Source organism: Lactuca sativa, chromosome 6 (genome assembly GCF_002870075.4).
Source record: "Lactuca sativa cultivar Salinas chromosome 6, Lsat_Salinas_v11, whole genome shotgun sequence".
In the NCBI taxonomy this organism is placed as follows: domain Eukaryota; kingdom Viridiplantae; phylum Streptophyta; class Magnoliopsida; order Asterales; family Asteraceae; genus Lactuca; species Lactuca sativa.
Window position 1 is genome coordinate 61,423,200 of NC_056628.2, and position 13,829 is coordinate 61,437,028.

The following is a 13,829-nucleotide window of genomic DNA, read 5'->3' on the forward strand; positions in this document are numbered from 1 at the left end:
TCTCGTAAAAGTCTTTTAATCCCTCGATTTGAGTCCAGACACCCCCGAGGGTGTATCCGAATCCCTCAAACCAGGGCTCTGATACCAACTTGTAACATCCCAAATTTCGAGTCCAAAAATTTCATTTTAATTGATTAATTATAAAATAGTATCATATCAGAGTACAATCCCAGAATATCTCAAGTGCGGAAAACCAATGCGTGTGTGTATGATGTGCTGCTACCGCGCCAGATCCTTCCCCTTCGCTGAAGAGGTACCTGAAACCAAAACTATAAACTGTAAGCACGAAGCTTAGTGAGTTCCCCCATCGTACCACATACCATACAATCACATAGCATACATACTGTCGGGCAATTCTATGGTGCCCGACCTACCCGGTACGGCCATTCTGGGGTGCCGACCTCCCCCTGTCAAGCCATTCTAGGGTGCTGACCTACCCGTCGGTCCTAACAACCGACCCTTGGGGACTATTCCACCCCCTACTGCTACTATCACATATATCATAATGTAACATACTGTCAGACATATCTGGGGTGTCCGACCTACCCTTCGGTCCTAACAGTCGAACTCTACTACCATCACATATAACATATCATGCCAGGAAATAACATATCAGGTAGTAGCAAACCTAGATGATATCACAAAGACAATCATCTAACATACAACTCCTACTGCTGGGCCGGCATTATGGTCGTAGACCCACCGCTACTAGAACGTAACTCACCTCAAACAAGTAGCTGCTGATAATCTGTGCAGGAAATCTCTGTATGCTGCTGCTCCGGAAATCCTCCGGCTATAATCCCCACAAAACACTTAGTAAGAATCTGATATCCACACTTAGGGTAAAATGACTATTTTACCCCTGACCAAGTCCAAGTCATAGTCAAAGTCAAAGTCAACCCTCTGGCCAAAGTCAACTCTCAGTTGACCTGACTCGCCGAGTTGGCCGCCAACGCGCCGAGTCCCTGTCCTTGGTTCAAATCCTCTATACGCTTCTACTCGTCGAGTTTAGCAAAGTCTCAACGAGTCCATATTCAATACTAACATCAAGTCCATCTTCATCTAACTCGCCGAGTTGTATGAACAACTCGTCAAGTCCTCCCTCATCCTATGAATGTGATCAGTCCTTGACTCGCCGAGTTGTATGAACAACTCGCCGAGTCCCTCTACTACTAGATTTGAGCCCTAACTCATCGAGTCCATTACCTACTCACTGATTCCACCCTAAACTCTCAAACGGGGAACAACTCGGGAACTCACGACTCGACTCGTCGAGTCTGAAGAACGACTCGCCGAGTCCTACGCATGCCATTACTATACAGTCGATTTTGCTCGAATCCAGTGCATTCCATTCATAGATCTAGGCTCCTAGGACTGGCTTTTCACGTAAAGTTTCTAACTTTACGTGCATGCATGCTAATATTAAGCTCAAATACCCAAAAGAAGCTAAAAGAAGAGATCTAAGCTTGGAATGGAAACTTGGCTCAATAAAGGTGGCAACCTTGAGCTTAAGAGGCTCTGGAAAGCTTAAGCTTAGATCTGAAATTCATTCATCATATCAACTCTTAATTCGACCTTAAAGTCTAGAAAGGGCTCAAAATCAACAAGAGCAAGCTTTTCAAGAGATCTAATTGATAATAAGCAAAGATTCGAGCTTGATACCCCAAAGGGGACTGAAATGCAACCAGAAATCCGGATCTACTTGCTCCCCTTGAATACTTCTCTTCTCTCTTCTTCCTCAAATCCCCAAGATGCACTAAAAACCTTCACAAATGAGAAAATGCTCCAAAAAAGCTTAAGAACGGCTAGGGTTTCGTATGAGACTCTTTGTAATGGAAGTGCAATTACTACCAAAGTATGATATCTAATGGATTTACTAGTACACCATTACTAAACAGGTTGTTCGTTTCAAACAAAATTGATTTGTATCAAACTATTTTTTTCAACAATGGTCCGGTTCGGTTTCCAATTTTTTTAGTGTACCTCTAATTTTCATTGTGTTTTTTTTTTGCTACGAATGTATGATTTTTTTTAGGATATCTTATTTCATACAAAACAGGGAAAATGGCCACCCATGGTGTTGGTGGCAAATATATTGATATGGGGGATTTAAAAACCCCAACCAAATTACATTACATTACATATTAGAAAATAAGAAATCAAAAATAAAAACTAGTTGACAAACTACGTGTGTCAAGCCTTTTGCATACTTGAAATGAACACAACCACTTTCACATAAACCCAATCTTTGAAGCTGTCATAAAACTGAAAAAATGCACGTCTCCCACGACGGTTGAGAAGTAAAGCGCCACATGCTATCCAAAATCCAGTAGCAAAACCCATTCCACCACCAATAACAAACCATCCCATGACTTCATCATCTGTGTCTTCCCCATCACCCTCACCTTTACCAATAAGAGGTGGTACTTCAGGTTCTTCATCTCCAGGACAATTTTTAGTAAGGGGAGGTCCGCATAGTCCTTTGTTTCCATTGTATCTTGAAGGTGGAAAGGACTGGAGTTGAGTGCTAGATGGGATTTTCCCTGACAAGTTATTATATGACAGGTCTAGGTAATTCAGTAAGCTCATCTGAGACATGCTTGATGGTATCCTCCCTGATAAATTGTTTCTGGATAAATCCAACGTTAGAAGCTTTTTCATCTCACCAATATGCTGTGGAATCTCTCCAGATAGAGTATTCATTGAAAAATTCAGGGCAATCAAGTCTGAAAGATTGGTAATTTCATTTGGGATTTGTCCTGTTAGATTGTTGCTGGACAGGTCAATGCTCTTCAACAATTTCAGAGTGTTAAAGAATTCATGTTCATCTCCTTGCCACTCAATCATTGCATGGTCAACATATTTCCCCCATCCATATGAAGTATTTTTTACAAATGTTTCAAGGGATACATCTTGTGAGAATCCTCCTTGGTGAAGCATGCTCGTAAGATTACTCAAACATGAGGGGATGCTTCCATGGAGATTGTTCATTGACAAGTCCAAAACTTGAAGATTAGGTAACCGACATAACTGTAAAGGGATGGTTCCAAAGAAGTTGTTTGATCTTAGGATAAGAACATACAGCCCTGATAAGTTTTCCCCAATCCAGACAGGCACATTACCAGAAAAGTTGTTGGCCCCCAAATTCAAAGACTTTAAACTCGTGCAATTTTTTAAGGACAAAGGCAATTCTCCGGAGAAGTTGTTCTTGTATAAATACAAGACCTTGAGTTGTATCAAAGATCCAATAGAGGGAGGAAGACTTCCAAAGAGATTGTTGTGTCCGAGATTAAGAACTTCTAGTTGATTGAAATGCCACAGACAGTCTGGGAGTTGTCCGGTTAATGAGTTATGAGAGAGGTCAAGAAATGATAAGAACCCATCAACAGCTTGGCATATGAAGGAGATTCCTCCAGAGAATTTGTTTCTGGAAAGATTTAATATTGACAAAGTGGAAGGATTCAGTATCGGACCATGAAAGCTGTTGGAACTCAAATCTATCACTGAATCATAGGCAAAATTTGATAATAAATCTGGTACTTTCCCACTAATGTTGTTGGAAGAGAGATTCAAATATATTAATTGAGAAGGCCAGCTGTCCCAAAACTCTAGAGGAATTGTGTCTGAAATTCCAGTATTGGAAAGATCAAGAACAGTAAGATCTTTGAGTGTTTGAATCCATTTGGGGAAGCGAGGCCCTAGCAGCTTGCAAGAGCTCAGATAAAGATACTCAACATAAGAGATGTTTGACAAGTGATATGTGGAAGGATCTGTAAGATTATTAGAAGAAAGGTAAAGAGTTTGGAGCCTGGGTAGTTCCCACAGTTTCTCACTTATACTTCCATTTAAGTGATTATGAGACAGGTCCAAAAAATATAGGGATGAAAACTTTTGGATGTCATCGGACAGTGACCCTGTAAATTGGCTTTTTGGAGCATACAAGTCTTGTAATGAAAGGGATGTGCATCCGGACAAGTTGTTGAGAAAATCAGGAAATTTGACAACAGCAGAGTTGTAAGAGAAGTCCAAATCTTCCAGACTACAGAGGTTACCAAGATATTTGGGTATCCCATCTAACATGTTGCCAGAGAGATCAAGACGGACAAGGCTATTGCTGGTTAATGTGAACAACCAACGATACATAGATGAGGTGAGATTGTTTTTTCCAAGAGAAAGGTATGCAATAGATGAAGAAGAAGAGTTGAGAAAAGAAGAATATGGATACATGACCTGTGACAGCTCACATCCCTCTAAACTTAATTCAAATAGTTTTGGGAGACTTGAAATTACATCTACCCAATGATTTGCTGTTGCTAGGGAAATCCCATCCATCCAAAGTTCCTCCAAATGAGAGAGGTGAGACAACCACTCTACCTTTTCAACTCTACAGCTTCCAACATTTCCAAGTCGAAGAACTTGCAAGTTGGTGAGGTTTCCAAACTCTGGTGGAATGGTTCCATAAAGAGAGTTAAAAGAAAGGTCAAGAAAGATTAATTCTGTCAAGGAACCAATTGACCTGGGAATGGTCCCATTAAAATCATTCCAGCCAAGGTTAAGGTACCTTAATCGAGTCAAAGAACCAATGAAAGTGGGAATGATTCCATTGAAAGCATTGAAGGAAAGATCAAGATGAGTCAAGTAGGTTAAGTTAAGCAATGAAGGGCTTATCTCACCTCCAAGACCATAGAAATGCATATCAAGCCCTGTGACATGACCTGTTTGTTTGCTGCACGTGACTCCTTTCCGGTTACAGCAGTCATCTCCTTCAGCTGTCCATTTGGAGAGATGTTCATAAGGGTCTTGAAGGGGAGCTTTGAAAAGAAGGAGAGCATCTCTCTCCATATCCAAACACTTGTTAATATCATTTCCTCCTGCTGCTACCAATTGGCTGGTAGTTGTAGTCACAAGGAGTAGCAAGAGAAGTGAGGAAATTATAAAAACACAAGAATTCATAATGTAAATCAAAATCTTAATTGCTGATTTTTGGTTTGTATTGACACATATATCAACTGCCCCCATGAGGGTTTATATAGTCTCCACTGTCAAGATGAATGATTATAAGTGGGTCGCCATAAATTGTGTGGAATTAATTGCCCCAAATTAAACTTCAAAGACTTGCAAGTCTTGGCAATTTGTCTTTATTATAGTAGATATCTTTCCCCATCTTCTGATATGATATTGTTTGGTATATGATATAAATCCCAAAATGCAAAACTAATGAAATCTTTCAGTCAAATACAAATCTACCAATCAAAACAGTAATGATATTATTTGGGCCTAACAATCTGATCATGGCTATGAAATGAAGTTTTGTCACTTGCATCAACTAAATCGTGAACTTATATGAATGAAACCAAGTTTATACATTACCGATTAATCATGGTCTTTTCAATTGTTAAAATGATATTTAAGATAACACTACATTAGTAATGACTCCACTAAAAACGCATTAGATTATAATTAATACAATTTTGCAACGTTTTTTTGTCCATATTCCAAATAAAATGACCATAATTAATATCAGCTATACTCGATCAGGGATCAAATATAGTCATTTTAACTGAAACATGGACCAAAACGTTTCAAGAACCTCATATAAGGACCAAAACTGAAATTTTCAGCTATATTCAGGGACCAAAAACGTTTTATTTTAATTGAAAATAAACATAAGATGCACATACAGAAGCAGTTTTATTTTGCAGCAATTCTTACCTTCTGTTTACCTAAATTAAACTCCTATCAATCAAAAATCACATATTAAAGACTCCAATTCTACCACTGTGTTTTCTGATCAACAATTTGTAGCTTCTGAAGCTCCACTCCATTCACCTTTAGCACTTTGCACTACTCATTTAGAAAATTTAAGAAAATCATGTTATTAATATTAATCAGAAAGACAAAATATTGATGTATTAATTATTATAGTATCCTACTTTCATAGTTTGCTACCTCTTGATGTAATACAAGGGGTATATTGGTCATTTAAAGACATCCAGGATAATACTTTTTCCAAAAAAAAGAAGGCGTTAAACCGGATACAAATAATTATTAATAATAATTTGCTTCGTATGTATATTAATTTTAAAAATACATGAAAGTATACTCAATATAACTTTCATTTTACTCTCTATGATACCTGTTATTATAACACATTAAATAATTAGTAATTAGCCTACCCATCAACTAAACTACATAGCTTCTCCAGTTTATAATTTCCTAACAAAGTTCCAAACTTGTTTGAAAAGCTAAATCTGGTTGTTCTTTGTTGGTCTTAAGAATGATCTATAGCGCCATACTTTCATTTTTTTGTTGAAAAATATGACACACCAAAAAACTATCAGGAGATGAGAAAAAGATATAGATAATAAATACAAACTGAAAAATATGACAAGGTGGGAAAAGATATATCTATAATAAAGACAAACTGCCAAGACTTGTAAGTTTTTGAACGTCTAACTTGGGGCAATTAATTCTAATTCTTCATCTTTGATTTTTCTTATAGTTTTGTTCAAATTTCATGGAAATTAAGTATTGATGGAAATACTATATGCCCCACACAAGTGGCCACTCATTTGAGGCTACCTACTCAGGAGTTAGGATCATTTATCTTGACAGTCAAGATTATATAAACCCTCATGGGCCCAAGAGCAAGTTTGGGCCTTCTAACAGAAACCAGGAATTACCTTTTGTAGAGCCCATTGTTAACAATTCTGATCACATTACTTTTGAGTCTTTGAAAATATCACAAGTTTGGAAATGATTTTGATGATAAATACAAATTCCCAAGACTTGCAAGTCTTTGAACATATAATTTGTGGCAATTTATTATAATTCTTCATCTTTAATTTGTCTTTTAGTTCAAATGGTATTTATAAACTTTTATTCTCAACCATTTCTTTCTGAAAAACTTGTTCATCAGTAGTCATCCAGGGGCCATGTGCTGCAAATACAAGAAACAACTTGGTAATAGAAACTATAAACCCAGGAGTAAATTACACTTTCAATTTCCATTTTTTTTGGAAAGGAGGGAGGGTTAAATGGTAATTTTCTTTGTGTTTTTATATGCTACGAATATATGAATTTTCCAGGATATCTTATTTCATGCAAAACAGGGATAAGGGCCACCCATGGTGTTGGTGGCAAATATATAGATATGGGAGACTTAAAACCCCCAGCCAAATTACATATTGCAAAATGTAAAACTAATGAAATCATTCAATGAAATAGTAATTATATCATTTGGGTCTAACAATTAATGACTGTGAAATGAACTTTTCTCACTTAGATTAACCAAACAGTGAACTTATAAGAATGAAAGCCGGTTTATCCATTCCAGATTAATCATGGTCTTTTCGATTGTTAAAAATGATATTAGGATAATACTACATTAGTAATGACTCGATTAAAAACATATTAGACTATACTGAATACAACTTTTTGCAACTTATTTGTACCTGTTGCAAATAAATTGACTATAATTGAAATCAGATATACTCGGGACCAAAAATTTAGTTGAAACATGTACAACAACATTACAAGAACCTCAAATAAGTTCGAAAACTGAAATTTTCAGCTATACTCAGGGACCAAAACTGTCTTATTTTACTCAACACTTACCTTCTGTTTACCTAAATCAAAAACCATATATTAAAGTCAGGATTCTTTTACTTCATTTGCTTGAAAATTTTTAATACAACTAACCTCCATTATACAGCTACTTCGTATCTTCTGAAATCTGAAGCTTCACCTCTATCACTCTAACACTATCATTTATAAAATTTAGAAAAACCATGTTAATAAATATATTAATCTGAAAGACAAGATGTTCAATAATAAAAACAGGTGTAACTGACTTTAAACCATCTTATTTGATATTAGTATTATAAGTTGGAATTTTTATTAAAATAATCAACTTAGTAGTTTATGTCTTAGTTGTAGATAAAGAATGCTACTTTAACAGCTAAATCTGGTTGTTCTTTGCAGGTAAAATCCTCAAATTGTATTTGAATGACATTGTTATAATTTATAAATAGGTAGATTTTTCAAAATACATTGCTTTAATAGAGTATACATGAAATTATGAAAATACATTGCTATAATAAACATATTAATGAAAGTATGTTGCTGTTTCTTACAGTGAACCCTTTTGCATTTGACCAAATTAATTATCATTGAATTCAAAATAAATTTGTTTTCATCCGAATCGGTCAAACAAGTTAATCCCTGGCGATTTTAGCATCAACCATTTCTATTGAAACTATCTTTGAAACATATCATCAACAAGTCTAATTCAACAATAACCAAATAATATTATCACTACAAATAAAATGACATATAGTGGCACACATTTTTAGTGGCATATGGTTAATGTGCCACTATATCATGGTTTTTAGTGGCACATATTATATGCCACTAAAAAATCAACACATTTAATGGCACTTAATCTTTTGTGTCACTAAATTTCATAGTTATTAGTGGCATAATGACTTGATATGCCACTAAAACTTTTTTTTTGAAGGCTTTTTTTTTTAATACGGTATAAATAATTCTTATAATAACTAAAAAATGTAATTACAATATTAACAATTTATTTTATATTTCTCATTTAAATACGGTATTACATATTTATGAAAACTTATTATGTTAATAATTTTAAATTTTGATTTTCTTGGTTTATTATTTTGAAAACGAAAACTAATTTTTATTTGGGATTAATTTATAATATTTCCATTAATTTATCTATTTTCTTGTTTAAAAAAAGTTTCTAACCTAACAATTTGGGTTAGATAACATTATCATCACATTACCTTATTTGGAGAGGAGATACGAAAGTCAAAAAAATACAGGTACAACAACCAAATCCCACTCTCCCACTCCTGACGATGATCTAAACGCAATATCACCGCCCTCTCTTCGTCGACGTCGTACCATCACGGTGACGTTGGTCTGTGGGTCGCTGCTTCCACGATCATCGTTGTTTTCACGATCGTCGCCGCTTCCTTGATAGCCACCACTTCCTCGATCGTCGCCGCCGCTTCCTCAATCGCCGCCACTTCCTCGATCGTTGTCGCTTCCTCGATTGGCGCCACTTCCTCGATCGTCGCCGCAGCATCCTCAAACTCACTGTTAGGTATTTTTGCTGCTCAAATAAGCGTATTTACAATTTTCATTTTTTGGTAAATTTGTAGTTGTATACTGCCCCGATTTGTTGCAAAATCATTGCCCAAACTGCTAGGGTTTATCAATTTTATGAGAGACTGCCATTAGTACCTTTAAAAGTCCAATAGTTTTCGATTATTAGAACTTGTGATTGCATTTTGACTTTCTCAGGTCATAAAATATATAAACTATAATCCATGTACTCCATAAAAGCATATCTCTTAACATCTGCTAATATCCCAACGCCAATTGACTTCTGTAGAGATGGTTATAGTTAAACTTCAACTAACTTCAAGAATGAGTAAAGGTTGTGCTCAAATAATTCAAGTTTATTGGTGTACTTGTCCATCGACTGAGCATAACAACATCAAACCCTTTCTTCAGATCAATCTCCTCTTCCCAGTGACTACCCTTCATTTCAATCCTCTTCTCTTCAAGAGCTTTCATCAGCCTCTCCCTCTCTTCCTCAAATTCCTTCATTGCCTCAAGCTTCTGATCATACCTATGAGTTCATGCATATTATAACATTACATACTCTTTCTTTTTCTACTTTGATAAAACAACCCAAGCAAAGAAACAAAAATACATAAGTATGTTGATACCTCTTATGAGGATCAACCACAAAATAAGATTGCTCAACTTTCATGTGCTCTTCCTTTTAGAGTTTGTCAAACTTTCCTTCTTTTAATGTTTAAGAATGTCACCTTTAAGAATGTCACCTAGAAATAACTAGACATGTAGGACACCTTTCTAACATATGTACATCAAAATCGTATTCTTGTGGGTGGAGCCCAGTCAAAAACCGGTCAATGATATAACCGCCTGCCCGAGTGGTGAAATCCCAAGGTGAAAAGCTAAAGTGTTCCCGGAAACCATTCGGGGCACCCATTTCCCTTCCAACTCTTGTTGACCGAGTAAAAATGATATTTGTTGGAAATTTACCAGACGACCCTTGGCACCACTGATGGTCATTAGAGAAATGCAGTTTTGTGGGAAGGGTTTCATCACTCCTTTTGGTAACCATTTTTTGCTGATCATTGAACCTTTATCTCTTAGCTTTGTTTGTATGAGGTTATATAAACTTGCAGATGTTGTTGCTCCATTGCTTCTTATAATTTTCTTAGTTTCCAATTGCAACTCTCTTGTCCCTATAAGTTCACAAATTAACAAATGCAAAGACCCTAATGATTTATAAAAATTTGTCCAAGTATATATCTATTTTTTGATTTTCCAAGTTGACAAATTTTATGTGAACCTTTTCACCTACATCTTCACCTTCAAGTTCCATCTTCATTTCTTTGTCACAATCTGGTGACACCATTAGATCATCTAAACCACATGTAAATCCATGGAACTGTAGAATGATTATTACTTGTTATTTGAGACATGGATTGGGTAAAGATTTGAATGAGCCTCCGTCCATTTGGCTATGAAATGATTTGGAGCATACAATAGACAATGTTTTTCTTGTGTTTCTTCTTGTTCATTAAATAATCATTCGTTTTATGTTGATGCTTATACTTTTTGAAAGGTATCATCAAATTTAGTAGATACCATTATCATGATTCATGCACATATACTCTTTTCAGAAGTTAGAATTTTGTATCAAGTAAAATCACCATCATAGAAACCTGCCTGATGATCATAATAACAAAAATAATTTGTCAAAATAGAAATTATGATGTTGGTAGTGGTGATTGGTGAGGAGCTAGAACTTTTAGAAATTTATTTTTGAAAGTATTATGGATAAAAAATAACAATATCTTTTTATGAAATTGCTATTATAATATTTTATTTTATTTCTATTATAAAACTTTAAAAAGTTCTATCTAGTATTGTCATAAAAAATGTATTTGCCTAAATATAATGCTAATAAAAATATTGAAATAATAATAATAATTATATAATATAACTACGATGACTAACACTTTGAGTGGTATATAAATTTAAATCCATGTTAAGTTACGTAGATTTGACAATAATAATAGTATTAAATATGAAGAAAATTATGAATAATACTTTTAAGAAATTGAAAACATAATTAATTTGATATGTAATCATTTTTGACGGATTAAATTCAACGAATATTTAGAATAGTAAATCCAATGACTAATGACCTATATAATGTAAAAATGGAAATTTTAATTTAAAAATGATTAGAAATGAATGTTATTTTAAAAAAATGTTTACTAAATATTTTACATATAATGGAGTGTTATTTTAAATAAATCTTCATCTACACTCATATATGTGGGTCCAAACCGGTGTACTATTATTTGGGACCCAAAAAACTATAACAATATATAATAAATAAAATAGTTATATAACAATCCATTAAAAAGTCTACTCAATTTGTAATACTTCTCCATAAGGTTACCGGTTAACTTCAAGGCTTTAAAGAGTAGACTACCTGTTTTGTGTATCTTTTTAATAAAAAGGGTTTATTTAGGGCAATTAGGTCTTTTTCCCCAGTTATGTCAGTGCATAGCTGTAATAACTTGCAGGTAGCATGTCATAGTTCACTTCAGTGAGTAAATTCACTTTTGGGATGTCAAGATGACATTTGTATTGCTTTGATTTTAGCACCAATCATTCAACCATAGTTCTACAATTCTACAATTAAGTCCTACAGTATACCATATATGTTACAACTTAAAGAAAGAAACATAATTACTATTCTCACTTTACAGGTGAAGATGATGATGAGGATCTATCAGAAAATTTTATCGTGAAGACATGCCAAAAGATTATTCCTGTAACATGTAAAATTTCTTTTCAATTGTCAGAAATTATAATTTTTTGATTTGGAAAGATGCTAACTTTCTGCATTGTTCTTCAAGGGTAAATCTGGTATTGATTTCATTCATTCTTTTTCTTGGTTTGGCAGCTCAATATGATGGCAATAGGTTTTTTACAGTTGTGAATGGAGCTTGGAAAGTAAGTGAAAAGATATGGTTATTTTTTTTGTTTGTTAATATGATTAAAAACATGTGCAATTTTTTTAAATGGGAATCTTTTCTTGATTCTTTTTTTTTACTCAAAAAGTGTCATCTTGAATTGTTGGTTTCTAAAAGGCATCAAACATTCTGGACAGGCTACACCTTTGCTTCTACCTGTACCAGTAATTGAACTCAGTGACATTGCATTTGCTGTAAGTTTATTCATTTAACATATTTTTATAATATTTTAAAACTTCTGTTCACGAATTTTATGTAATTTTTTTTTCTAGGTTGACTTTATACCTGCAGTTTTTGGTGTGACAAGAGATCCCTTCATTGTTTTTTTCATCTAATCTCTTTGCCATTTTAGATAAAGTATGATGCCACAGTTGACTTTTATCTAATTGGTCAAACACAAAAAAAATTAGGCTGAATTTTTGCTTCTGATGTAGGTCTACGATCTCTATATACACTGATTTCAGAAGACAGAAAGCATGGCAGAATTGGAGTATCTACAGGTTAGTTTTTTTTTTTTAAGTTTTCATGTTAAATGACCTATTTGCCCATATCCATTGTTATGAATGAATTGATAGTATATATCTACTTGGGAATCATGCTTTGAATTTTGAAAGGTTTATCCATGTTTGAGATTACAAATAGGTTGATGTTAGGTCAACATTTTCTTCTATATCTATGTGTTTGATTGGGTGCAAAATGATCCTAGATTTCTTTGGTAAGTGTCTTATTGATTAGGTCACTCATAACCAAAGATAATTCATTATGATAATAAGGATGAGGGAAAATACGTCTTTTGGTAACTACCTGAAATGTTAATCATATCCAATAAATCATATAAATCATAGCATCATACTTTCATTTTAGTGCTCTAATATGATGAAATATGAAAGTAGAGTGCTATAATAAACAAATCAGTGAAAGTACGTTGCTATACTCGCATAGATTTCTAAAACTAAAATGTTATAGTATTATGAAATATGAAAGAAAATATGAATTGTTTTAATTTTAATTTTGATTAAAATAACTCCAACTGGGGTAATTGTTATAAAAATGGTCCATGTTGCAGGAATATATTACAAAAATGGTCTTTGTGGCAGGTAATTGTTACAAAAATAGTCCTTATTACAGGAAAGCATGACAAAAATGGTCCTGTAAGAAGCTGTTAAAATTGTCCTTGTAGCAGGGATATATTACAAAAATGGTCCTTTTGACACGTAACTGTTACAATGGTAAGTACTTTCAACTAGGATAACCATTTGATCTATGGTTCTTTTTATGTGTGGTGATTATTAGTGATATTATTACATATTTTTATGTGATTATTAGTGATATTCTTATATAATTTTATATGATTTATTATGATTATATTACAGGCAATTATTCAAAATGGATAAACACAAGATGGATAAACAAGAGGAGCAACTATGCAAATTTCATCTTCATGTCAACTTTTGTGTTTCTTTCCAACAAGTATTAAGTTTGATAGTTTAATATTTTTAGTAATTACTAGCACAATGTTTAGACTTATTATAGGTTTTTGGAATATATTTTTGTATTAAATATTGAGAATATTACACTCAGACAAGTTAAGTATTAATTTGAGTAATGCTTTTGTGTTTTGCATTTATTATCTTAATTGTTTTTTATTATTTTATATTCCATTTAAATTTATAAAAAATAAATTGGATCTAATTTTGAAATATAAATGTTTTG

At 33.8% G+C, this 13,829-nt stretch overlaps 2 protein-coding genes across 2 annotated transcripts; one reads left to right on the plus strand and one right to left on the minus strand.

Moving 5' to 3' along the window:
• Positions 1 to 2,058: 2,058 nt before the first annotated feature.
• On the minus strand, positions 2,059 to 5,248 carry LOC111897765 (receptor-like protein EIX1). The gene has a single exon (XM_023893717.3). The coding sequence runs from the start codon at positions 5,017 to 5,019 to the stop codon at positions 2,194 to 2,196; it is 2,826 nt and encodes a 941-aa protein (XP_023749485.2). The 5' UTR covers positions 5,020 to 5,248; the 3' UTR covers positions 2,059 to 2,193.
• Positions 5,249 to 8,931: 3,683 nt separating this feature from the next.
• LOC111897734 (uncharacterized) lies at positions 8,932 to 13,485 on the plus strand (the record flags this gene model as incomplete). Its single annotated transcript, XM_052764921.1, has 5 exons — positions 8,932 to 9,130; positions 12,047 to 12,096; positions 12,254 to 12,310; positions 12,389 to 12,473; positions 12,551 to 13,485. Coding segments are annotated over 4 exons (369 nt in total), but the record flags the coding sequence as incomplete, so codon positions are not given.
• Between the last annotated feature and the right edge of the window lie 344 nt (positions 13,486 to 13,829).

Excerpts from the sequence above, each read along its gene's own strand:
- LOC111897765 (XM_023893717.3), bottom strand. The coding sequence starts at position 5,019 with ATGGGGGCAGTTGATATATGTGTCAATACAAACCAAAAATCAGCAATT.